The sequence below is a fragment of the Eschrichtius robustus genome, chromosome 5 (genome assembly GCF_028021215.1).
Source record: "Eschrichtius robustus isolate mEscRob2 chromosome 5, mEscRob2.pri, whole genome shotgun sequence".
Classification (NCBI taxonomy): Eukaryota; Metazoa; Chordata; class Mammalia; order Artiodactyla; family Eschrichtiidae; genus Eschrichtius; species Eschrichtius robustus.
This window is the reverse complement of record NC_090828.1, coordinates 22,774,605-22,801,132: the sequence shown is the minus strand read 5'-3', so window position 1 is coordinate 22,801,132 and position 26,528 is coordinate 22,774,605. Positions and strand designations below refer to the sequence as shown.

Genomic DNA, 26,528 nt, shown 5'->3' with positions numbered 1-26,528 from the left:
CACCAAGAGGGCAGCATGGCAATACCAGAGGAAGATGCCAGTACTCTTTCAGTGTAAATATGCCTCAAGTCACAAAACTTTCAACCTTATAGCGATTGTTCAGTAAATTTCTGTAAAGGCAGAAAGAAAAATCCAATGCTCTAATTACAATTACTGAGCTAAATGAAGAATGTGCTCCTCTGATATCCTTTTATTCCAAGTAACAATTTGCCAACTCTCTCTACCACTTAATATCAGCTAAAGAAGGAAAATACAGCTTCCCCCTGAAAACTAAGGAACAGCTTCCAGGTCTATAACAACCCGCTAGAATTGCCGTTGTAGAACAGAAAACATGGAGAATTTTTTGAAACTTGGGTGTGACATCTAGTCCAAAGACTGTAACTCGAACGCCTACAAGGGCCATTCAAATTACATAATCATGTGGGGAACCTTGTGTTAAGTGGTAGGGAGTTATGGAGACTATAACAAATAGGAAAATGTACATCCTACCTAAAGACACAAAAATTAAATGATTATGCTGAACTAAACCACATAAATTGTATCTGTTTTGGACTTAGATTGCCAATTTGAAACCCCTGATGCTTGTCTAATCAACCTCTTCATTTCATAGATAAGGAAACTTAAATCCTAAGAGATTTAAGCAGCTTTCCAGTGATACATGAGAGATGAGAACTCAGGTATCCTCCAACTTCTAGATGTGTTTTTTTGCCTTTATTAAAAAAATAAAGCATCTTAGGAAATGCCAGGTATTCTCTACTCAGATTTAATATATTGTTATCTCAAAATAAATGACATAACCACTTAACAGATGACTAAATAGGAGGATCCTTATTTTTAAGAGATTAGCCAAAAAGTATACCAAAATGTCAAAAACTGCTGATTACCTGGGAGTGGGGGGTTGGAGGGGGGAGAACAATGCATTTGGCTTTGTCTTCAGTGAATCAATGAGTTTGTTTAACCTGACTGATGCCACAGCTGCCACTCTCTCATTTGTACCCTATGAGTTTCAGAATGTTCATACTTCTCAGTAGACATTTACGATAATTATATTTCATATCAACTTCCTAATAGATTTCTTTTGAGATAAACCAACTGAACTGATTTACCAAAACAAGAATGAAATGCTTTAAACTTTCAACAACCTAAATGCTGATATATTAACATCATCAATGAAATGAAAGAATCTACAAGCCAAAATACTACCTAATTAACAAACCTAAATAATAGATAATATTTTAAGGTTTTAATTACTCAACATAAGTTAGTTAAGCAAACTGCAGCAAGAATTGTTAAATCTATTTTCCATGTTAAACAAACTATCAGAACTTTCTCAACATTCCTCGTCATAAACTCATCTAAAGTATAATATATACTGTAATCCTTAATCTCTATAAAGACTTTAAAACAGGTCATTTTCCACCAATTTAAAGATACCTCCTTACTGTATAGCACACAGAACTATATCCAATATCCTATGATAAACTATAATGGAAAAGAATATAAAAAAGAACGTATATACATGTATAACTGTATCACTTTGCTGTACAGCACTAATACATTGTAAATCAACTATCCTTCAATAAAAAAATACATCCTAAAACTCAACCAAATTATATTTTGTATTTGTACTTAATAAAGTCCATATTATTCCATTATCTGCCAATAAAATAGTTCAGCAGAAATGGATTCTTGTGAAGAAATATGCATATGCAAAATCACTAGTTAACTTTCTCAGCTAAATAGGAGGCTCTGAATCCAAACTGAAATGACTATACGTGAATAATTTATATTGTTTATGTAAACACAGGAGATTTCTGAATATGCCAGAATGATATATACTTTAAAATGTGTCAAGCCACTACCCTTGTAAAATGTATGCTTTATATCATCTTTCTTACTTTTCACATGTTCTATTATATTTTAAGATTTTGACCAAAGCTATCATTTTTCAGAAATACAGGAATCAACTACCTATCTTATTAAAACTAAGATTCTTTTCAGTGCAGATGTATTCCGGATCATGTCTACCATTTCAGGTAAGCTTTCCTCTTGCCCTGATTTTATTACTTTTTTATATAGAGGTAAGCAGCCCAATTCCCAAAGTACTGCTTAACTCAAAGTCATTAACTCAAAGTCATTAAGGTAGCTCTGGCTACCTAAGCAAAGTCTAGAATCTGTATACTAATGCAGCTTTTGAATTCTGGGATATGATTTTTTTTTTTTAAAAGACGCTTGTACCATCCAGAAATGTATTCCTTTATTCTGAATCTCTAGTAGCCACTCTTGCCTCCTACCTCATAAAAGCACATATATCCATGGATGTGTATTTTCATTTCAGCTGCATGAACCACTGATGATGCTCATTAATCTATATTAAGCTTAGTCACTTTTCCTAGTTTTAGAAAGAAAAGAAGGATTGCACAAACGGGAGGGAGTAGAAAAAAGGGTTTCTGAACCTACAGCTACATACAAATGATTATAGAATACAATGAAGACAGAATGAAGCGCTAAAATGGAGATCTGTTAAATGCCCAAAATTCCAAATGTCCAAAGGTGAAAGTATCCCTCCATGAAGACCACAGAATGTGCTTACTCTCTTCAAAAGCTAGAGCAATAAATAAATTCCTAATTTAAAGAACTGTTATTCTTCTGGAGCCACTGGCTATTTGTGACTGAAATAGCACTGAAAATCAGAATTAAATACTACTCTTAGCCAACACTAAATGTTATCCTAAAAAAAAAAAAGAAAATACAGAATCAAATATTTTATGTCAAAATCAAAAATCCTAATAAATTTATGTCATTAGATCCAAACTGGGCACTTATGTACCTCAAGAAAACCGCATATTAGTAAAATAAACACTGAAGAATTTCCTTTCTGATTGTATTGAAAATGAACACCCAAGTTGTAAAAACAAAAAAAATTACTTTTAGATGCTTTTCTAGTAGGCTTTTTAGTCAAACACGCTATGATATCACTAAACTTCAGACAAAAGGAAATGGTTTTTAAGAGGAAACTTTTTACAACAATGACAAAAATGGAAAAACAACTTTCACTCTCACTGTAATTTTTAAAAAATTGGATGGCAAGTAAAAGAAGAGCTAAGCCCAATACTATGATATTCCACAGGGAAGAGTGGAAGGACAATAAAATGAAGGCTGAAAATGTAAAATAAGAAGTAAATGCTCCTCTCGTGCCATCATAAACATTTAGATTTAGGAAATCACCTGTCACAGATCATTAGATTTTGTGTTTTCAAATTAATACCATTGAACAACTGTTTATTTTTGGCTAGTTTTTAAGCCAATATTCTAATTATAAGCATATTCATACATAAAAATCCATTTCCTCATAGGATAGTTTGCTAAATTTATTTATTTTATTTAATGCATATTGAGAAGCAGGTCAAATTCTATCACAAAAATATATTACTGTATCATAAAATTCGCTTGGGCAAAATTTGGGTATCAATTCTAAAACCTTGTATTATGAATAATAATATCAAAACAATCCTTCTCTTTCTAAATGTGGTTAAAGACCAAACTCAGCCTAATGTCCAAAATTTTTCTCAATAATTTAAAAACTCATACTTGGTGTTCTTTGTTAATCATATATTTAAAACTGAAATATTTATGTAAGACTTCCATTTTTCTTGGACAACAACCATGTTAAAATGTATCTGCTCGGTCTGCACAGCAGGTGTCAACAATCTGGTGCACCAGACGGGAGCAATATACATGCACAGGTTCTAATTTCCCTGATTAAGAATGAAACCCTTACCTACCCAATTAATTTTTAGAGAAGATCAAAAAGAAGATCTAATTGTTATTAGAACTTGAGAATTTGAACTTCTTCGTAAAAAACATGAATTTAAGAGACATACATTGATTTTAAAACTGTTATAAACAAACAGACCTCTACCTACCGATCTACAACTGTTTTGATTGTTTCTTTCCCTGTACATATTCACACATTTATATACTGACAGTGAAGATATAATTGTTTTATGCTCTTTAAAAAATTTAAACAAATTTGTTTTTTCATATTTCACTCCTACTAGTTATCATATAAAAATAAAATTTTTTTCAGAAAACACCTTTAAGCACTCCAGAATGTTCTTTATTTTTTCATATTCCGGTTATTCCCCCCTACTTCTTGTTATAAGAAATAACAATGCAAATAGTTTTTTTTCTTTCTTTTGTATTACTTGCTTGGAGTATATTCTCAGAAGTAGGACAGATGTTATATCAACAGATGTTAATTTTTTTTTATTCTTATAGACAATCTTTGTAAAATATTTCTCTAAGCATGAAGTTGCCTAATCAATCTTAGCTGACAGAAATGCTTTGGTATACTTATTTTTTGATAATTAGCAAAATATGACTAGTAAAAACTACCTGTATTTTTAAATTTCCACAGCTCATTCAACATCCATTTGAAGAAATAAATTTTAATAGAAAAGTATAAGTTTATTAATCTGATCATGAAGTCATTTATAAAATGATGATATAATGATTGCCTCTTAGGCTCCATCTTCCTCATCTACAAAGAAACACCGTATCTGGCCCTTCCTCTCCTCACAGACACAAGTCCGGTGCAAAATGTCTGGCACATTCCCACAGCAATTCCCTTAGGTGCTGAGGTCTTTCAGAACTTCTATAGCAGCAATTTTATTTAAACTTAGATGAGAGTGGAGAAGAGGAAGAGATTATGAAAGAAAAGAGGACAGTCATCTGCTCTCCCCTTCAAAATGAGATGAGAAATGAAGAGGCAGAATTAAATTTTTTTTTAAAAAAGGTTAGGCTAGAGGAGATTTTGAAAGCAGTGTACTGAAAGAACAGGTCAGTAAAATACATTTTCACTTTCTGAAGGCTAGTTTACATCCTTAGGATGCAATTCCACCTTTTTCATTCTCTAAGAGATGAATAAAATGGCATATTTATATATCTTCTAATCTTCATTCTAGTCACCTCTTTAATTACCAAAATTCACCCTGTACGGGGATGGTTACTAGTTGCCTGTGAGGAATTAGCACCAAAACTAGGACTAAAGCAGAATCTCAGGCACAAATTTAATCTTGAAGAATGAACTTTCTTAGCTGTGTCTCCTGCTTCTGTAAAATAAAGATAAATACCATTTGATAAAATATCTGTAAAATAAATATGATGAGACAGAATGGCTAGTACAATAGTATAATTATGCCCTATTCTTAGAATGTTCATTCAAAGTTCATTAACTATGACACTGTAAGATGCTCTCTATATATATAATATAAAAAAATAAGAGATATGAACCAATTAAGACAAAGTAAGTTTCAACAGAAGACTTCCAAGAGTTAAATTTGGATCCAATGGATCCAGACTGTTTTGTATAATTCTTTTTGTTAATTTGTTTAAATTTGCTTAAGTTTTTAAATAAGACAGTTCTCTACAGAGAAAATTTAGATGAAATTTCCTCTTTAATCTACTTGGTTTGTGGAAAATGCCATAAAAAGTTGATACTAAACTTTCTATATAGTTCAGCCAGTAAAGCTTCTGTCTACCAGGCAAGCTGGTGGATATACTCAAACCACAAGATCTAATTTTAATAAGTCATAAATCATTATGATTAATTTTGAAAGCTTTGGTCCACCACATCTTTCCTTAATATAGATGGTTTTCAACTAATTTTGAATAGCTGTGAACATTTTTTTAAAAATCACACTAAGTTGCCTGACATTAAGAACAACACAGAAACCATAGAAAAATGTATTAGGATAGAAAGTATTTGAGGGTTCTTGCTTTCTTTTTATAAACCCAGCGGCTATTTAAAGTAATTGTCTCAAACCCTAAACCTATTTCTCAAACCTATTTGAGCTTTGTATTAGACAATATGGGGATATGAACTTCAGTAAGAGATTCCATCCATCTTTTATCCTAAAAGAACGATTGATATTAGAGTATATTATTCACTACTGTGAAAATCACCAAGCAGCACGATATTAGGTCAGCTTGAGTCCATCAGTGATTCTATAAAAATGACATGACCAAGCCATTAAAGTGACAAAACTTCCATTTCTTAAAGAAGGCAGATATTATGGAAATGAATCATGTAGTCTGTATACGTAACCAGATGCAAGTTTGGCAAATTCACAAGAACTAGACTTACTGGGTAGGTGGTAACTGTCTTAATATTCAAAATTTCACATGGCTTCTTTATTAATGAGACCTTATTATTATGAAAATCCATTCCTTCCTATAACCACAGGCAAGGTTTCTGGCACAAGTTCAGTACAAAAACATCTATAATCCTGGAACCATTTTAAGTCATTTTTTTAAACACTGAGGCCCAATAAGGCTTGCCACAGATTAGAAAAGGAAATGAAAGTTCAAAAATAAGAGACATAAAGAGAAACTTTTTTTTCTATGTAAATGGCCAATCAGTCCAATTGTTTATCATACTTGTTTAACTGGTTGACTGGCAGAGTCTAGTAACAGATATTGATGAGAACAGATAGAGTAGCATTGCTAGTCACAGCCGACTCAGACCAAATCAGTGGAGACTACCATCACAAGAAAAGTGGTAGCTGTATTTTATAAAGATGTGAATATCAGTTGCTAAAAGGAAACTTTTTTACAAACCAAGTTAATTTCAAACAACAGATTAAACTAATAATATAAAGATTTTGATTAAATCAAGCATCTCTGCCATAAAACCTTCAAAACACAAAGCTATAAAACAAAAGATTTTTTAAAAACTAATCCACCATTTGCTTCTTAAAAGGAAAGTTTCATTAAAAATACTCACTATTCCTTTTTAACTTTTTAATTTGAAATAATTATAGATTCACAGGCGGTTGCAAAGAAACATACAGGGAGGTTCCATGCACCCTATCTCCAATGTTAACATCTTACACAACAATAGCACAATGATCAAAAGCAAGAATTTGACACCGATACAATCCAAAGAACTTATTCAGATTTCATCAATTATACATGCTCTCTTTTCTGTGTATGTGTGCGCGCATGCGCACGTACATCTGACATTTAATCACATGTGTAGACTGTGTAACATAACTACCACCAGGATCAAGATACTCAACTGCATCATAACAAGATTCCCTGTGTACCGCCCTTTATAGCCACTATTCTTTTATAAACAATTAGCTAGCAAAAAAGGTCATTTCACCGTCCTGTATTAGCCATCATATCACAAGTAGATACTTTAGTGATTGAGGAGTAGAAAATAACCTTGCATGAGCTTTCTTTTTATTTTGTTAAGTCCTAGGTGAATCCAAGGTTAAGAAAAACAGACAAGTGAGAGCTGGGAAGGTGAGAGGCAGCTCCAAAGGTAGTGGTGTTTGACTACGTAACTAGAAAGGGGTAATGGGGACACATTTTCATCAGAGGTTTAGAGACTACCTAGTGTATTTGCCCCAAACCAGGTAGTACAGGGCAGTCTAAATTGCCAAACAGCTTCCTAAAATATACCATATTAGCTAAGACAGCAAAAGAGGGTTATACAGTTAAGTTTTTAGGAATCAAAAAGGGAAAGCAATAAACTATTTTCATTTCATAGTTGTATATTTAAAACATGCATTTATTAAGTTAAATATATCATGTAATGGTAATACAGATTGTTTAAGCTTATAGGTCTATTACATAATCCATTTACTCTTGATTAAAATAGTTGGTACTGTAGAATAAAAGATTTTGAAACCAGGACATACTTGTGGATATTTACTAAGAACATCTAAATGATACCATTAATATGAGATGCTTTTTCAAAATGCAGTGGCTAACCAGGGGTAAAAAAATTAGCATAAGGTCCTTAAATAATTATTGGCAGTAGTGCATTATAAAAATGAAATTAGTCAATTTCATTTTATTTCATTACTTAATTCCTTTTGTAACTCTCCCGAATCCAATACTTGCATTCAAATTTTAGGATCCAGCAACCACTGAGAATCCCAAGCATACATTTCAGGGTGCTTTGAACTGTATCACCAGGAACAATGACGTGAGTTACTGGAAAACAAAAAAAGCAATAAGAGAAACAGAAATATAAACCGAAATAATTTTTTAACCAGTTTGCTTTTTATAACCAGTTAGTCTACATTTTATAAACTTATACCTGAATTTTCTTGAAAGGCAACAATTTTTATACTTAGGTATAAGACTTCTTTAATTTAGTTTCATTCTCTATTCTGGCTACCAACATGAAAAACCAGATCATAAACCATATATTTTTCTTTTTTTAAATAAACCATATATCTTAAAGCCACAGTAGCCAACACAAATTTTTCTTTTCTATTTCAAATTATAACTAAGGAATTAAAGCATTATGCTGCATTACAATTTATTTGTCATTAGCAAACTCATAAAATTGCTCTGACGTATTGTTCTGTCTTAAAGATAGGTGCAAAGCTTTAAACTTTATATTTCCTAACTAAATTAAGACTTGTAAGTAGTTTATAACTGTAAAAACATTTTAGAATTATTACCAGATTCAAAGTATATAGTCAGATCCCAATGGTTAAAACATATAAATTATCAACGGGAGCTCTACAATGGAATTACCCATTTAAAAATTTCTTCAACCAAAACTAAATAAATAAATAAATAATCCTCACCTGTACTGTCAAACTCAGCACATTTTTTAGCCTTAAGAATTGCTGCAAGCTCACTGAGCATTTTCTGTTGTTCTGAAGAAAGTCCACTGCCTATAAGTACAAGAGGCCCATCCTTGCGCTGACCAGTGTTTACCTGTCAATGGAAGAGGAGATGCCACAGTGTTAAAAACATTTAAAGATTAGAGAAAAATTAAACTGACTTTCAATTGATACAAGCTTGGATTTCATTCCTTAGTTCATCTAGTAATTCTCAAAAATTTCCATTGAACCTTAATGCTCAATGCATTTGAACAACTGTTTTTCTATTTCTTTACCCCCTTCTCCCAATAAAACACTACTTGGGCTAGCTGTCTATACCCAGGATGTCTTGTTTCCTTGAATCTATTTTTTTTTTTAATAAATTTATTTTATTTTTTATTTATTTATTTTTGGCTGCATTGGGTCTTCATTGATGCGCGAGGGCTTTCTCTAGTTGTGGCGAGTGGGGGGCTACTCTTTACTGCGGTACACATGCTTGTCATTGCGGTGGCTTCTCTTGTTGTGGAGCACAGGCTCTAGGTGCGTGCGCTTCAGTAGTTGCGGTACGCAGGCTCAGTAGTTGCGGCTCACAGGCTCTAGAACGCAGGCTCAGCAGTTGTGGCACACGAGCTCAGTTGCTCCACACGGCATGTGGGATCTTCCCAGACCAGGGATCGAACCTGTGTCCTCTGCACTGGCAGGCGGATTCTTAACACCTGTGCCACTAGGAAGTCCCTCCTTGATGTTAAATTGGGTCTCCCTAGGGTTTTACAACTTCATTCTGTCACCAGTAAGCACTCCCCCCTTTTTTTAAAGTAACCCAAAATACCCACTTAAAATGATCAATTCTCTATCTCCCCCCCCACTAACTTATTCCAATAGAGTTAAACTCAACTTGGTCTTTTTAATTTAAACTGAGATTACATAAAAAGTTAAAGAAAACTAAGGCTTCTAGAACAGCACTGATCTCAAAGACAGAAAACAAAATTTTAACACTAAAAGAGTTACCTCTCGAAACCAAGAAAGTGAAAACAGACAAAGGAATACCAAAGTTACATCAGATCCACCAACAGTAGTAAGTCAATGCAGCTTATGAAAAGGGAAGTGATCTAACAAAGACTAATATTTTCATTTTAATAGAAAGACTTAGAACTTACAGAAGACAAAAAAGACAAGAAGAATAAAAAGGAGGCACCAATGGATACCGTTAAAGATTAGACATGGAAGATTCAAACAAGCAACGGGACAGTGTTTTCAATAGCAACCAACAGAAATTTAATAAATGAAACTGGAGTGAGAGTTAGCCAAAAGCTACCTGATAAAAGAAAAGCAATGACCCAGCAGATAAGAAAGAAAACGTAAATCAGCACTACTGTATTACAAGATAAAAAGCCAAACACAATACTTTAATTTTCAAACACCATACAAAGGGTCCTCCTACATGTATGAGTATGTATGTATTCTGGACATCTGGGCTCTCAAAAGTTCCACAGAACATGAGTGAAACACTGCAGGTATAATTACCAGTATAGTTCAGCAAGTAGATGGGAGAAAATTGATATTTAAATATTCACTTCACATATCTGAGTAGCGATAATTTACCCAGTCTGATGCCGTACAATATTAGACATAAATTGTTGGCTACAACTGTAAACAGACTGATCTCAATAATTCATTCACTCAAAATACATTAAGTAAGATTCTACTATGTATTTAAGTGTGTATTCAAGACATTTTAAAAAAGATTTCTATAAAAAGTTTTTTTAATGGCAATATTCAACACTTAAAAGTTCGGCTTCCTGAATTACTTCTTTCTCTAAGGTTCAAGTTGCAAAGGTTTTCCTGGATGTGCTGTGCACACACCACACACATACTGACATCACATTTCTGTCCACTTATCTTTCCTATTCACTAAATTATAAGATGAGGTAACCATGCCTAACCTAAACACTGTAAACACTCCATAAGGTGAAAATAGTTCAGTCTACTTTATCAATCATTCAATTGCTATACAATGATAATATTAAAAAACAGCATTTCAAATATTCTGGTCACTTATACAAGTAAGTGCCATAAAATAGCTCTAAATGGAACACATTACTTTTCAATTTATATAACTCCACTTCAGCTAAAGTAGTTCTCTGCACGAAATAAAAAATGAAAAGATATCAATTCTAAATATAGCATATGATACTATTTCCACCAACCTCAGGAAAGCACCAAAGTGGGTCAAGCATTTTCCTATCCAGTTTCTAAATTAGAATAAAAAACAGAAACTGGCACTAATTTTTCATAGTTAAGGAAAGGTCTTTAAAAAATGAATAAAATAAAGCAAACAGCTATCAAAGCCACATATCTGATGTGGGGTGGGAGGTGGGAGTGGGGAAGGCATCTGATTTGAGAGTAAGCAGAGGTCTCAGAACCAGGAGGTTCAGAAGATGTTCAGAAAACATCCAAAAGTTTCAATGCTCTGCTTTTAGAGAGATTAGATATTATGTACACTGGCATTAAATACACTCTTATTTAAGGAATAATTAGATATGAAACTTTTTCTTAGAAAAATTAGTTACTCTGAATTTATCAAAATTAATGAGTCTATCAATAATAGGACCTGAAAAACTACACAAAGAGTCGAAGGGAGTGAGGAAGCATGCCACGTGTACATCTGGCTCCCTACATTTGTTCCTGGTGGAGAAAACAGCTCATGCTAAGGACCTGAAATGGGACCGTGTTTGGGGGGGATTCAAGAAACAGCAAGGCAGCCTATGTGGCTGAAAACGATGAGTGAAAGGGAGTCTGATAGTGGCTGGGGAAGCAGATCCCAGAGCTTGATTTTAATGAGTGCACGTAAAGAAACAACCCTTTCAACTTAAGGACTTGTTACCATTCATTATCGTTTCCTTAGCCAAGGATCTACCATTAAGATAGTAAATAACGACATTCACAGGCTATGTCCATGTGACATGAAGAAAGTATAGGTTTCTTACATTTAATAAAAACACGATAGTAATTGGATAGTTGAACTAAAAGGAAGATTGCCACTCTCAGATTCCGATAATACCATAAAGATATCTTTATTTTTGACATATCTAAAATAATCCTTTCCCAGCCTTTACATAAAAGAAACATTGGCAAATGACAACTTAGTTATGTTATGTTCTGCCAGCAGAGTTCAAGTCCAAATGAATAAAGTAAGTGCCAATTTATAGTTAAGTATGATGGGACTGAATGAATACTGACCTAAGATTTAAGAAATTTAAGTTCTAATTGATCCATTAAAAAAGTTTTTTTTCCTATGGCTGGTTAACCCTGGGCAAATCACACTACATCTCAGTTTTCTCATTTATAAAATGAGGAAATTAAACTGCTAATTTCTAGGTTCTCTTCCAATTCTATAGATGGGGCACACTTAAAAGGCTGAAGTCTAGAGCAGGACATTAAGAGTCTGCAAAGTATAAGGGTAACCAGCCTGTGACAGCACCTATGACCACCTCAAATTATAAACACCTTCGGTTACCTCCTTATCTTAAACAATGGGGTCAATCACTACTCCACTGCCCTCACTAGACAAGAAGTCTTCTCTGAACAGTTCTAGATCTCAGCTCATCCTTTCCTCTCACTTTCCCCCGTCTGAGCAGTTGCTAAGATACAGTGTGTCCACCATCCCTCTCTCTCTAAAACCCCTCACCTCCTCTCCACACACCTGCTCCTTTCCCCGCCACGTGTAGCTGCAGTCCTCACCATTTCACACCTGGACCCCACTTCAGTAGCCTCCTAACCAGTCTTCAGTCCCGGCCTGCCCCCAGCTATCCCCTGCAGAGCCCCATTCCACTTAGAGACACGCTGAAGGCGCCCCACTAACTGGGGAATAAAGTGTAAACTCCACAGGGAACTCAAGCTCTTTCACAATCTCCTTACCTCCAATTCCTCTTTAACACACCTCATGCTCCTCTCACACTGAACTCCAGTTTCTCAAATTTCTAAGGTCCTTCGTGTCTCTGTTTCTCTGACCAGCTGTCCCTTAGATTTGGCTTGCCATCCCTGCTTCGTACACCTGATTGCGGCAGGCAGTCAAAATCCATTCCTCACTCCCTCCACACTAAGAGAATCCTAATTTTGTTCAGACACCCACTCTTCAAGGACTGACCCTATCTTCAACCGTGATGTATGCCAAAAACAATTGTGTGACCAGTTCTGACCAGTAAGACATGAAGGGGAAGTCCACCGGCAGGCTTCTGGGAAAGGTTTTAGTCGTAACGCTGGACACTGTCACATCTGGAATTGTGGCAATTATCCTGCAGCCACTAGGAGGGAGATTAGTGAGGACAAAGCCACCAAGCGGAGGACGGCAAAGTAGAACAACAGAAAGAATTTGGGTCTTTGGTGCAGCCACGTAATTGCTAAACTAACCAAATTAAGAGCTATCCTATATTGGGATTATCTTTATATAAGATAATACGCTGCCGGGCTTCCCTGGTGGTGCAGTGGTTGAGAATCCGCCTGCCAATACAGGGGACACGGGTTCGAGCCCTGGTCTGGGAAGATCCCACATGCTGCGGAGCGACTAGGCCCGTGTGCCACAATTACTGAGCCTGCGCGTCTGGAGCCTGTGCTCCGCAACAAGAGAGGCCGCGATAGTGAGAGGCCCGCGCACCGCGATGAAGAGTGGCCCCCGCTCGCCGCAACTAGAGAAAGCCCTGGCACAGAAACGAAAGACCCAACACAGCCAAAAATAAATAAATAAATAAATTAATTAAAAAAAAAAAAAAAAGATAATACGCTGCCTTTAAGCGTTTGAGTGAACGTTTTCTGTTATTTGCAGTCACTAGCACTCTATTAGATACCTTGCTAAAAGTTGTACCTTTAAAGGCTTACTTAAACACCTTGTCACCTTCTCTTCTGATCCTTCCTAAAGTCAGCTTCTTCCTTCATGATTCTACTGTACATTTTCTATGGCATGTATTACAAATTCACTGCAGTGTGTGATATTTTTTTTTACATCCATATTCCCCACTAAACTAGAGGCTCCTAAGGAATAGGCATTCTTTCCACAAGGCAGTAAATGGCACCACCATCTTCTCCACTATTAATTCTACTCCTTCTCCACACTTTGTATGTAATCCATCCAAAAGTTCTGGTGACATTAACTCAAAAATACATACTGGGCTTCCCTGGTGGCGCAGTGGTTGAGAATCTGCCTGCTAATGCAGGGGACACGGGTTCGAGCCCTGGTCTGGGAAGATCCCACATGCCGCGGAGCAACGAGGCCCGTGAGCCACAATTACTGAGCCTGCGCGTCTGGAGCCTGTGCTCCGCAACAAGAGAGGCCGCGATAGTGAAAGGCCCGCGCACCGCGATGAAGAGTGGTCCCCGTTTGCCACAACTAGAGAAAGCCCTCGCACAGAAACGAAGACCCAACATAGCCAGAAATAAATACATAAATAAATTAATTAATTAAAAAAAAATACATACTAATCTCATTACTTCTCATAATCTCCACTGCTGTTACCTTAATCCAGGACGGTATCTTTCTCCTGTCACAAGGAAACAGTCCTAAGTGATCTCCCTGCTTCCACTCTTGCTGCCACCCCATGTCTCTTGGTTAGAAAGCAGCTAGAGTGAACTTTCTAAAGCATAAATCAAATCATACCATTCCTTGCTTTAAATCCTATCAATGGTTTCCCATTACTCTTAGACATGCCCTATTCACTAGCAATAATGACCTTTTCTCTAATCTTCAAATACACTGAAGGGCCTATATACTTGCTGTTCCCTCTGTTTGGACACTTGTCCTCCAGATATTCACCTGGATGCCCCCTCATCATCATTCAGGTTTCAGACCAAGTATCGGTTCTTTAAAGGCCCTCCTCGATGACCCAGCTAAAACAGTGCCTTTTTTGGAGCCCACTTTCTCCACTCCGTTACACTCTATAAAATCTTCTTCAAAGCACTCATTTATAAGTTCTCGAAATTATTTTATTTATATTAGTTTACATATTTACAGTCTTTTTCCTTCCTAGCTCTCACTAGAATGTAAGCTTCTTGAGAATAAGAATTCTATCAGTCATATTTATTGCTGTATGAGTGCTGCCTAAAATATAGAGGGGGCAGATCAATAAGTATTTGTTGATTTATTCTGATTATGTCTTTGAATTTGAATTCACAATAGCTACTACACAGAAAGTGCTCAATAATTGGTGAATGAAAGCAGTTCGCTAACTGGAAATTTTGCCATTATGTTCATTTTATAGCTGATTTCAATAAAATACATAAATTTCCCAAAGCTAAAACCATACTCACTACTGAACAATGGCTAGTTGATGATGATTCATTCTTCTCTGGTAGCAGCAACAGCGATTTCATATTTTCACTGTCTGTATAATCCACAGGCCGCAGACCAAATATGTTACTGGTAAAATAAGCGCAGATGGGTTTAAGTAAATAAAATGTGTGATCTGATTCTTAACTAAATGAATACACTAGTGGAACAACTTTTTCAACTTCCTTAATAATATACACTTTTTACTAAAATAAATGACTCAAGAATTCACATAAGGCATAAGGATCAAGTACCACAAGCTGCTGAATAGAAAAAAGATATAAAATTTCAATTTGACACCAGACCATTATAGGGAGCATTTCTAACTGGATATATTGTTACTTACACATGAATTTTTTCACAACTCTGTATTCTTGTGTATTCATATTCATATTTTAAAATATAGCTTCATAATCATTAATCACTATGGGGTGAGATGCTTTCAAATGCAAGTAAAGATCATTTACTGTAGCTATTATAGGCTCCACTGTCTACATAAACAAATACAGAAATTAGATAAATTCACAAGATAGGAATTTAGATCCACTAGAAGGAAAACTATGCCACATGACAAACAATTTAATAAAGTAGTAAACAGGGTACTTTTAAAATTAATTTTACTATGTATGTACACTATAATCTATAATAATCACAGCCATCACAGAGCAAACTGATGTGATGCAGAGAACATGCTGACGCAGAATTCCCAGCATGCACTAATTCACGAGTCACAGAATATTGTACTGGAAGAGATATAATACTCTCAGAAACATGGTACAATGGTTATTTCATAGATTAGAAAACAGAGACTTGACAAAGGTCGCATTTTCCTTCCATTCATTCCAACAATATTCCATATTGACCATAACTAGTCTTCCATTCATAAATAGTTAAAACTACAGCACCTTGTCTATTATTCCACTTCCTTACATACAGTTTCAAAATGATTTTAATTTATTATACCATGGCAGAAAAATTTTCTAAAATGAACATTTCTTTTAAAATCTTCTATGTTTTTTTAAGATTACAGGATATCTATATAATGGTCATTAATGTTCATGTAAAAAAATGCAATGTGTTAAACAGGATATAAGATGATAAACTTAGTACAATACCAGTTTTTAAATTTGTATTAAATGTACAGAAACAGATCTGGAAGGAAACGGAGGGAAACATAAGGGGAAGAAGAAGGAAGAAGGTGTCAACTCTGATGCTGCCTGGAGGGCACAGAGATGAGGGATGCAAGCATCTACCGGGTTTAGAGATACGGTCATTAATGACCTTGGAGAAAGCTGTTTTGATGGCAGAGTAGGAAAAGAAAGCTAACAGATTAAGAAATGAACCACAGCAAATGTTTCCCTAATGACTGCTATTCATGACTATCAGGTTCAGTCACTCTTCCTTCTTGGGAAAATGCTACGTAAACACTGATCAATGCTTTGTGACCACCTAGAGTGGTGGGATAGGGAGGGTGGGAGGGAGGAAGACACAAGAGGGAAGAGATATGGGGATATATGTATATGTATAGCTGATTCACTTTGTTATAAAGCAGAAACTAACACACCATTGTAAAGCAATTATACTCCAATAAAGATGTTAAAAAAAAAAAAAAAAAAAAACACTGGTCAATGTGTATTCTCAGATTCACCTATATGCCCAGGTCCTATAACCTGTAACTTTCTTCTGGCAACAGTTTTTCTCGAACTGAAGTACAATACAATCAATTGTATTTCAACTTTCTGATTTACAGCAAAGTGACACAAGTTACTGTACTGGAAACTGGGTCTTCCCAAATTCCCATACATTAAAGCAGACAAGCTCACCTTATTTCAAAAGGTAGCTGATCTCATCCACTACACTTGATACTTCGCAATTTCATTCTCTATTATGCCCAGGTACCAAATATACAAACTCCTCACATACATATGTTGTAAGTATGTATCAAAAAGGAATCAATACTCTAGATCTTAAATCACCAAGTGCAAAAATGAATAAACAAACCAAAAAAAAGTCACTACATGCATCAAAAAAAAAAAAAACCAAACAATCAATGCACACATAAGGACTTTTTCACGAAGACAAATGTAGATTTCTCCAAGGAAATAAAATTTAAGAGCCCAATCAGTGTACTTAATGCACAGTAACTACAGCATAGATATTTTACACAAATACAAATAAAAGTCCACTATGACAACATTTTAAAATGTTAAGTGAAACTACTTCCCAAAGAACAACTATCAGCTAACAAGGACTTTAAATCAAAAAATAACCAATGAAACAATTGTCTTTAAACAAGATGCTTTCACCATCTAAAGAACTGCTTCATAAAATGACTAGCAAGATCCTAATTTACATTTAGAGTCCTTAATACAAAAGCTTACTATCTGATATGGCTTTTAACCATGTGGTTTCTCCACTTGGATTATGGATGGCTTCTGCTTATACACAATTTGTTAAACCCTTAGCCCTCCTGCATTGCTAATGAACTGGAGAATGGCACATTAAAAATGCTACAGATTGGGGCTTCCCTGGTGGCGCAGTGGTAGAGAGTCTGCCTGCCAATGCAGGGGACAAGGGTTCGAGCCCTGGTCTGGGAGGACCCCACATGCCACGGAGCGGCTGGGTCCGTGAGCCACAACGACCGAGCCTGCGCGTCTGGAGCCTGTGCTCCGCAACAAGAGAGGCCGCGACAGTGAGAGGCCCGCGCACCGCGATGAAGAGCGGCCCCCGCTTGCCACAACTAGAGAAAGCCCTCGCACAGAAACGAAGACCCACCACGGCCAAAAATAAATAAATTAAAAAAAAAAAAAAAGCTACAGAATGAAATAATCAGTTAACCCTTAGTCCTGCATCGTGAGAGATGGAGCCTATTAAATCCTGTCATGATTCTGCTCTGCCGTGGACCACTGAAATTTGGAATTAGACAAAATATTTTGTGACACCTTCGAAAACCATAGCAAGAGAAGACAGAGCACACGTAAGACTTCTCCTTTATTATGTGAGCACAAGAAAGTCATTAAACTTTTTTTTCTCATAATGATATATTTGAATGGAATAATACTTTGCTTACAGATTTATGTGAAAAATCAGTTTAAAATATATATAATTACATTTATTCTTTTTAAAAAAATAGGTAATACATGGAGGACAAGTCACAAGGGACTATCAATGTGACTATTTTTTTTATTTATTTATCTTTTATTTATTTTTGGCTGTGTTGGGTCTTCGTTGCTGCCCGTGGGCTTTCTCTAGTTGCGGTGACAGGGGGCTACTCTTCACTGCAGTGTGCAGGCTTCTCATCGTGGTGGCTTCTCTTGTTGCAGAGCACAGGCTCTAGGCACATGGGCTTCAGTAGTTGTGGCACGTGGGCTCAGTAGTTGTGGCTCGTGGGCTCTAGAGCTCAGGCTCGGTAGTTGTGGCGCACGGGCTTAGTTGCTCCGCATGGCATGTGGGATCTTCCCGGACCAGGGCTCGAACCCGTGTCCCCGGCATTGGCAGGCGGATTCTTAACCACTGCGCCACCAGGGAAGCCCTCAATGTGACTATTAATTGAAGACAGTGATATATCAATTATTCCCCATCTCTACATAAGGAAGAAGTGTGTTTTGTTTGTTTTAGATTTATTGCAACACCATGGACTCAGGATAAACATCAATAATTTAATTTGCTATTTTATTAGAATGGGTTACTAAGGGAGCTTATAGAATGATTTTTTTCTAAATGTTCTTAAATAGAGCATGTTCCCTATTTTCTGACATACTTTAACCTAAAACCTTAACCTTAAACTAGGTATTTTGGAGGGATACATAAAACTTAGAAAACACTGTCTTTGCCTGTAATCCTACTGAGGACAAATACTCATTCAAGAGATAAGTATAAAACTGATAAGGTATAAACCAAGGCACAAGTAATGAGGCAAAATGTGAGATGGATTTCAAAGGAGGTAAAAAAAAAAAAAAAAAAAAGATACACATTAGCAAATAAAATGACCTCAAACCTAGGACTAGAAACTAGAATTTGGTAGATGAATGTGAAAGGCCTGTAAAGGGAATAAGCGATGTGATTGTTGAAATGGATGGAATTAATGGAAGAAAGCCTTCTATCAAGGCTGAAGAGTTTAATTACTGTATGCTCATGTGTCTGAGCCAAACACAATATGGAGAATTGATGAAATAATCAGGCATAAAGCAATAGTCATTAGAGACAAAGATAGTATGTAGCTGTGAAAACAGAGAAGCGTAATTGTCTACTGGCTAAACTATACGGGTCAATGCAACACCAATATAATTAAAACTATTTTCAGAACACAGGAAAACATCAACATCTTCACTGTTGAATTTACATATAGTACACGACAGTATATTAATAGCTTTCAAATGCACCACTTTTGACAATTCAGTTCTCTTAATGACCTTATCAAAAAAAGCCCTTTATAATTCAGTGAACTGCAAATGATTACATACAGATATACTTTATCAATCCTAAATCATAAGAATTGGTAATTGAAACATTTTATATAGTCACTAACCAAGAAGGTATCTCTGATTCCAAATTTTTTTTTCTGTTCCTTCACAACACAGTACATTGGCAAATTTTACCAGTTTTTTTCCATCTGATATATTCGTGCTCTATTCCTTTAGCTGTGATTTTAAATCATAATTTTAAAAATATTTCATATAAAATTTTTGAAGATATGACTTTTGAAGATCTAAGTGCCCATAAGTTATTGCTTTTTACTATCAAAATGTTACTGAGAAATATTGAAGGATCATCGTTACTGATACAGATTAATGGATTCAACATAAAAATGCATGTATATATTAATACGCATAATATGCATATATCACAACTAGTAATAATCATTTATTTATTTAACACACACAGAATGAGTATATGTGCATACAGTCAGCCCTCCGTTTCCACGGGTTCCATGTCCACGGATTCACCAAGAGCAGTCAAAACATTAAAAAAAAAAAAAAAAAATTTTTTTTTTTTAGGAAGTTCCCAAAAAGCAAAACTTGAATTTGTCATGTGCCAGCAACTATTTACATAGCATTACATTGTATTAGGTATTATTAAGTAATCTAGAGATGATTTAAAGTATATGGAAGGGGACTTCCCTGGTGGCGCAGTGGTTAAGAATCCGCCTGCCAATGTAGGGGACACAGGTTTGATCCCTGGTCCGGGAAGATCCCACATGCCGCGGAGCAACTAAGCCTGTGTGCCACCACTGTTGAGCCTACACTCTAAAGCCTGCGAGCCACAACTACTGAGCCCACGTGCCACAACTACTGAAGACCATGTGCCTAGAGCCCGTACTCCACAACAAGAAGCCACTGCAACAAAGAGTAGCCCCCGCTCACCACAATTAGAGAAAGCCCATGTGCAGCAACGAAGACCCAATGCAGCCAAAAATAAATAAATAAAATATAAATAAATGTATTAAAAAAAAAAAAAAAGTATATGGGAGGTTGTGCATAGGTTATATGCAAACACTATGCCATTTTATATAACGGACTTGAGCATCCATAGATTTTGGTATCTGTGGGGGGCCCTGGAACCAGTCCTCTGTGGGTACCAAGTGGTAATTGTGTACATATAGGGGAAAGGCTACAAACATCACTTTGTACTCAGTTTGACAAACAGTCGTTCATTCAAGTACTTCTAACGACTCTTTTAGTCACTAAAGAACCAATGAGATATAAGGTCTGCGCAGAGCTCAGTGGGGCAAAAGCAGAGGAAAGAAAATAGGAAGAACTTAAAAGCCTGGTGAAGCTGCTTAGATGTGAAAGGAGAAAGAATAAAAGGAGGTACAGAAGTAGAATAAGTCTCCCAGCAGAGAGAAAAGCTTGTGCGAAGGCGCTGAAGTGAGCTAGTGTGGCAAATGAGAAACACCAAAAAATTTAAAAACAAAGAGAAGAGCAAGAAAGACAGAAGAGAAGAAGGGGGAGAAAGACAGAGAGAGAAGAGAGAGAATGCACAGAAGAATGGGGTGTTCTGGAAATGTAAGCTGTGACCAGAAACAAAAAGGATGGTACTGAAGAGGTGGACTGTCTCCTTAGGGCACAAGAAACCCTGAACAGCTCCCTAGACGGTTGCAAGCAGAAGGGATATCATCAACAGAGCAGGGTAGCTAAGAGCTAGGGTTACACAATCAGACGGCCTGAATTTAGATTCCAGCTCTGCCACTCAATAGTTGTATGACTTTAGAGGTACTTAACCTCCTATGCCTCTGTTTCCTCATCTGTAAAATGAGAATACAACCTACTTTGCAGGATTAATATACGTAAGGATCAAATGAATTAATGTATCAAAAGCACTTAAAACAGTGCCTGGCAGATAGTAAGTGCTCAATAATTGCTTGCTATTAATATTATCAGATTGGCATTTTTGGGGAGACAGATACAAAATGAAGATATAGGAACATAAGTTACATCTCCAGTGTTGACCTCTTCTCTTCATTTTCTCCAATTTTATGACATACTTCATGTATGCTTTGTAATGACAATTTAGATGTACGCTAGAGGGAAGGACAGAAGCCTGGTTTCTTAGCAACATTAAAATAGGAGTAGATTTATGTCTTCCTATATGGTACAACATAAAGATAAAAAGTATGAATGGTACAATGTAAAGATGAAAAGTATAAACTAGGGGCTTCCCTGGTGGCGCAGTGGTTGAGAATCTGCCTGCCAATGCAGGGGACACGGGTTCGAGCCCTGGTCTGGGAAGATCCCACATGCTGCGGAGCAACTGGGCCCGTGCGCCACAACTACTGAGCCTGCGCGTCTGGAGCGTGTGCTCCGCAACAAGAGAGGCCGCGACAGTGAGAGGCCCGCGCGCCGCGATGAAGAGTGGCCCCCGCTCGCCACAACTAGAGAAAGCCCTCGCACAGAAACGAAGACCCAACACAGCCAAATAAATAAATAAATTAATTAATAAATTAATTAATTAATTAATTTTTTAAAAAAAGTATAAACTAGATGACTCTGAAAATTCCTTTCCTCACTAGGATTCTTTTTAACCACTAAGGCTAATAAAAAGGAAGTTTAACACTTCAGCTTTTCTTCAGGTGTTTAACATTTTGGCTTTACCCCAAAGGTAGAGTTCAGAATATAGTATAGCACTTCAATGTCCTTTTCCCCTCAAGAATGATAGAATAGACATCCACCTACAACTGTGCCCAAGATGAGTTTTACCACTAGTAGAAGGGGAGAAGGAGAGATGGGAAAATTTAAACTTGCACTTGCACATATAGATCATTCAATCCCAAACACACATGCAAAAAGGCTTTTTTACTACTGCTAAACCTATCTTGCATGACAGAATACCAAGACGGTCCATGATGAAATCCTTTATGAACAACTATGAAATTGCAAACATAGATTTTAAGCTTTCAAGTCACTTGAATTGCGGTGAAGCAAGAAAAAGCAGAGAAATTCAAAAGAGCAACATGTTTTTCTAAAAGCTATAAAACATAAATTATCTCTGTTATAGATTAATTTTTTAAACATTAACTAGGGCAGTGGAATAATTAATAAGTCCAATGGTCTATATACTATTCTAATTAAGAATTCTACATCCTTGCAAGGAAAACTCTGTTAATAGCAGACAAAGTACCAAATCCTAAACTCTGTATTTCTGTTTAAAAAAAAAAAAAAAAAAAAAAAGCATATGATATTCTCCAAACACTCAAAATAGTTCTGATGTGACTGGAATGGCGCTGGTTTTAAGTTCACACTGGGATGCACAGAAGGCAGTGCAGATGGATAGCCAATGAGGTTTTGAACAGTTATCAATATAAATATTCTTGAGCAACAAAGAAGTATAGAAGATATGAGAACCTTATTCTCGTATCTGAAGTTAATATAGAACGAATTTTCCTTCTTAGGTAATGGACTCTTATTTTAGTCCTTAAGAAGTAAATTTCTCATGCAAAACACAAGTAAATTCAGAGTTAAATGAATTAACACTGTATTCAAATGTAAGAGGCATTTAAAAAATGCCAAAGTTTGCGCAGCAAAAGCTCAAAGCACGTAAGAAAGTACTCTAAGCAAAATGTGACTTAAAGAAAACAGTAAAGTATTAGAATATTAAAATTAAATCAAAATAAAAGATAAAGTCAGAAGTACATATATGGCCTCAGATAAAATTATAAAATAGGTAAACTTTGTATTATAGTCCACAGGGACGATTTCAGAATAAATTTAATGGGATAACAAAAAGTCCGTTCCTCTTTAGTTCCTGTACTCTATTATTAATACATTAGTATTTCAGAGTGATAACAACTAGTAACCAAATTGAGAGAGATCTCCAAATATTATACAGTATGAAAGCTATCTAAATAATGTTATATCAGGTTGGAGACAAGGGACAGGGGATGGAAAACAGGAGGTAGGGTGGGAATTATTTCTGTAAGATACTCCATTCACATCCCCCAGACCAGAGAAGGTGGAAAGCATCCTGATTATTTTTAAGAAGCTTTAAGTATGATTTTCATATCAAAATTTGAGGGCAAAAAATGAAACCTAAAACAACAAACCATTCTAACTTATACCTATAGATGCAAAAGTCTTAAATAAAACCCTAGCAAACTAATGTATTTGTTTAAAGAATAACACAATACACAAAGTCAAGTTTATCCCAGGCATGCAACATGGTGTAATATTTTTAAATGTGTTAATGACATCAGCAGGCAAAAACTCTAAGATCATCTCAAAATCATTTAATAAAATAAAATACAGTCTTGTTTAAAAATGGTAAAATAACTGGGAGGAAGATCTTTTTTTTTTTTTTTTTTTTTTATTGAAGTATAGTTGCTTTACAACGTTGTGCTATTTTCTGGTATATAGCAAAGTGATTCAGTTATACATACATATATACACACACATATTTTTCATATTCTTTTCCACCATGGTTTATTATAGGATATGAATACAGTTCCCTGTGCTATACAGTAGGACCTTGTTGCTTATCTATTTTATTTATAGTAGTTTGTATCTGCTAATCCCAAACTCCTGATTTATCCCTCCCCCATCCCCTTTCCCCTTTGGTAACTATAAGTTTGTTTTCTATGTTTGTGAGTCTGTCTCAGTTTTGTAAATAAGTTCATTTGTATCATATTTTAGAATCCACATAAAAGTGATATTATATGGTATTTGTCTTTCTCTGTCTGACTTACTTCACTTAGTATGATAATCTCTAGGTCCATCCATGTTGCTGCAAATGGCACTATTTCATTCTTTTTCATGGCTGAGTAATATTCCATTATATTTATATGTATACCACCTCTTCTTTATCAATTCCTGTCAATGGACGTTTCGGTTGCTTCCATGTCTTGGCTATTGTAAACAGTGCTGCAATGAACATCAGGGTGCATGCATCCTTTCGAATTATGGTTTTCTCCGGGTGTAGGCCCAGGAGTGGGATCCCTGGATTACATGGCAGCTTTATTTTTAGTTTTTTAAGGAGTCTCCATACTGTTTTCCATAGCAGTTGCACCAATTTACATTCCCATCAACAGTGTAGGAGGGTTCCCTTTTCTCCACACCCTCTCCAGCATTTATTACTTGTAGACTTTTTGATGGTGGCCATTCTGACCAGTGTGAGGTGGTAGGTACCTCATTGTGGTTTTGATCTGCATTTCTCTAATAACTAGTGATATGAGGACCTTTTCATGTGCCTGTTGGCCATCTGTATGAGAAGATCTTTACTTTTAATATTGATTTTAATAGTGACTTATAAACCTACAGTCAATATCTTTTAAAAATGAGAATAAAATAAGCATGCCAACTATCAATATTATTTTATAATATTGTTCTGGAAACTGTGACAAAGGCAGTAAGAAATAAAAGTTAATAAATGACCATTAAATCCTTCAAATTAGGTGTTGGCTAGGTATAAGAGAAACACACTAAAATCAACAGCTTTCCTCTGTATCAGGAATAACAAGTTATATTTATTAACAGAATATCCACTTCACCAGGGCAACAAAAGGCTCAAATACCTAGGAAAATCTCAATAAACAGTTAGTTGCATGTGTATACAAACACACACATATAAAACAGATTAAAAACTTGACTAAGATGTATAACAGAAGACTTAAATAAACAGAGAAACATACCATGGTCCTGAGTGAGAAATCAACTTTATTAATCCACTATAATCTATACACTTACCCAATTTTAATGAAAATCATAACAGGATATTTTTGAAACTTAACATAGTAAATCAAACTTCATGTGAAGGAATAAACTGATAAAAACAGCCCATTCCCCCTCCACCCCCCACTGCTACTGTCACCACTTTAATTCAGACTCTCATCACTTGTCCCCTAGATTACTGAACACACCTCTTCACTGAACTTCCTGCCCAGTGTGGAGGTGAAAGTTTTCAACTTAAAATTTGAACTCTTTAGCACACAAGGCCTTTCACTGCTTCTGCCCACCTTCTCTGGCCTCTCATCTCATCCTCTTCCCTCCCTTCATTCCAGTCTTGTATCAGCTTCTAGAAGTGAACCAACAAGCAGTCTGGCCGTAGTACCTTAGCACCCATCATCCTCTTTCTGAAAAGCCCATCCTCCTATTCTTTTTCTTCAAATTCAGTTGAAGTGCTACTTCCTCTAGAAAGCCTTTCATGACGTCCTCTAGTCATATTTCTAGCCCCTACCCTGGATTTTCATAGAATCTTGGGGCATTGAGCTATGAAGGCCTGTATCATACTGTTCTGTAACCACTAATATAACTGTCTGTTCACTCCTACTAGAATACAAGTAGCAGATAAAACAACTGGGGAGATGAAGAAGTCAAGGGAGCGATGGAGAAGAGAATGAGAAAACCTAACAGCATTTCACTGGAAACCCAGGAAAAGAAGGCATCTAAGTAGAAAGAAGACTTCAACTTTGAGATAATAAAGATTGCCAAAATGTCTGTTCTAGAGCTAAAGAATGCCATTTAGGAATTTAGAATAAGCAAAAGGACCCTACTTATCTACAACTTCAATTAGTCAAAGTACCAAGCCCTAACGAAGGAAAGATAAAAGAATAGTTTTTGCCCTTTCTTCTACTCTTTCTTCCACTCTAAGAGTAGGGAGAAATTCCCTACTCTTCTCCCAGGGATGGAAAGAGTCTAGTCCTGGTTACCGAGAAAAGAGATACATTAAGAGTAACAGAGAAAAAAAAGAAAAGCCATGTTTGCCCGGAGTCTGAGATATTAATGGCTTAAAAGGAACAAGAGGGCTTCCCTGGTGGCGCAGTGGTTAAGAATCTGCCTGCCAATGCAGAGGACACGGGTTCGAGCCCTGGTCTGGGAAGATCCCACATGCCGCGGAGCAACTAAGCCCGTGAGCCACAACTACTGAGCCTGCGCATCTGGAGCCTGTGCTCCGCAACGGGAGAGGCCGCAACAGTGAGAGGCCCGCGCACCGCGATGAAGAGTGGCCCCCACTCGCCACAACTGGAGAAAGCCCTCGCACAGAAACGAAGACCCAACACAGCCAAAAATAAATAAATAAAAAAAAAAAAAAAAAAAAAAGGAACAAGAACTTCAGGCAAAAAAAAAAAAAAAAAAAAGAGTAGTAAGAAC

At 36.1% G+C, this 26,528-nt stretch overlaps 1 protein-coding gene across 2 annotated transcripts in view; it reads right to left on the bottom strand.

Annotated features, from left to right (window-relative positions):
• BARD1 (BRCA1 associated RING domain 1) overlaps nt 1-26,528 on the bottom strand; it is a 75,075-nt gene that overhangs the window by 3,692 nt on the left and 44,855 nt on the right. For both annotated transcript variants that reach the window (XM_068543787.1, XM_068543788.1), the window contains exons 7-9: nt 14,931-15,039; nt 8,613-8,745; nt 7,915-8,007 (exon numbers count right to left, since the gene is read on the bottom strand). In XM_068543787.1, coding sequence (XP_068399888.1) covers nt 7,915-8,007; nt 8,613-8,745; nt 14,931-15,039 — 335 coding nt within the window. The remainder of the gene's footprint in view (nt 1-7,914; nt 8,008-8,612; nt 8,746-14,930; nt 15,040-26,528) is intronic.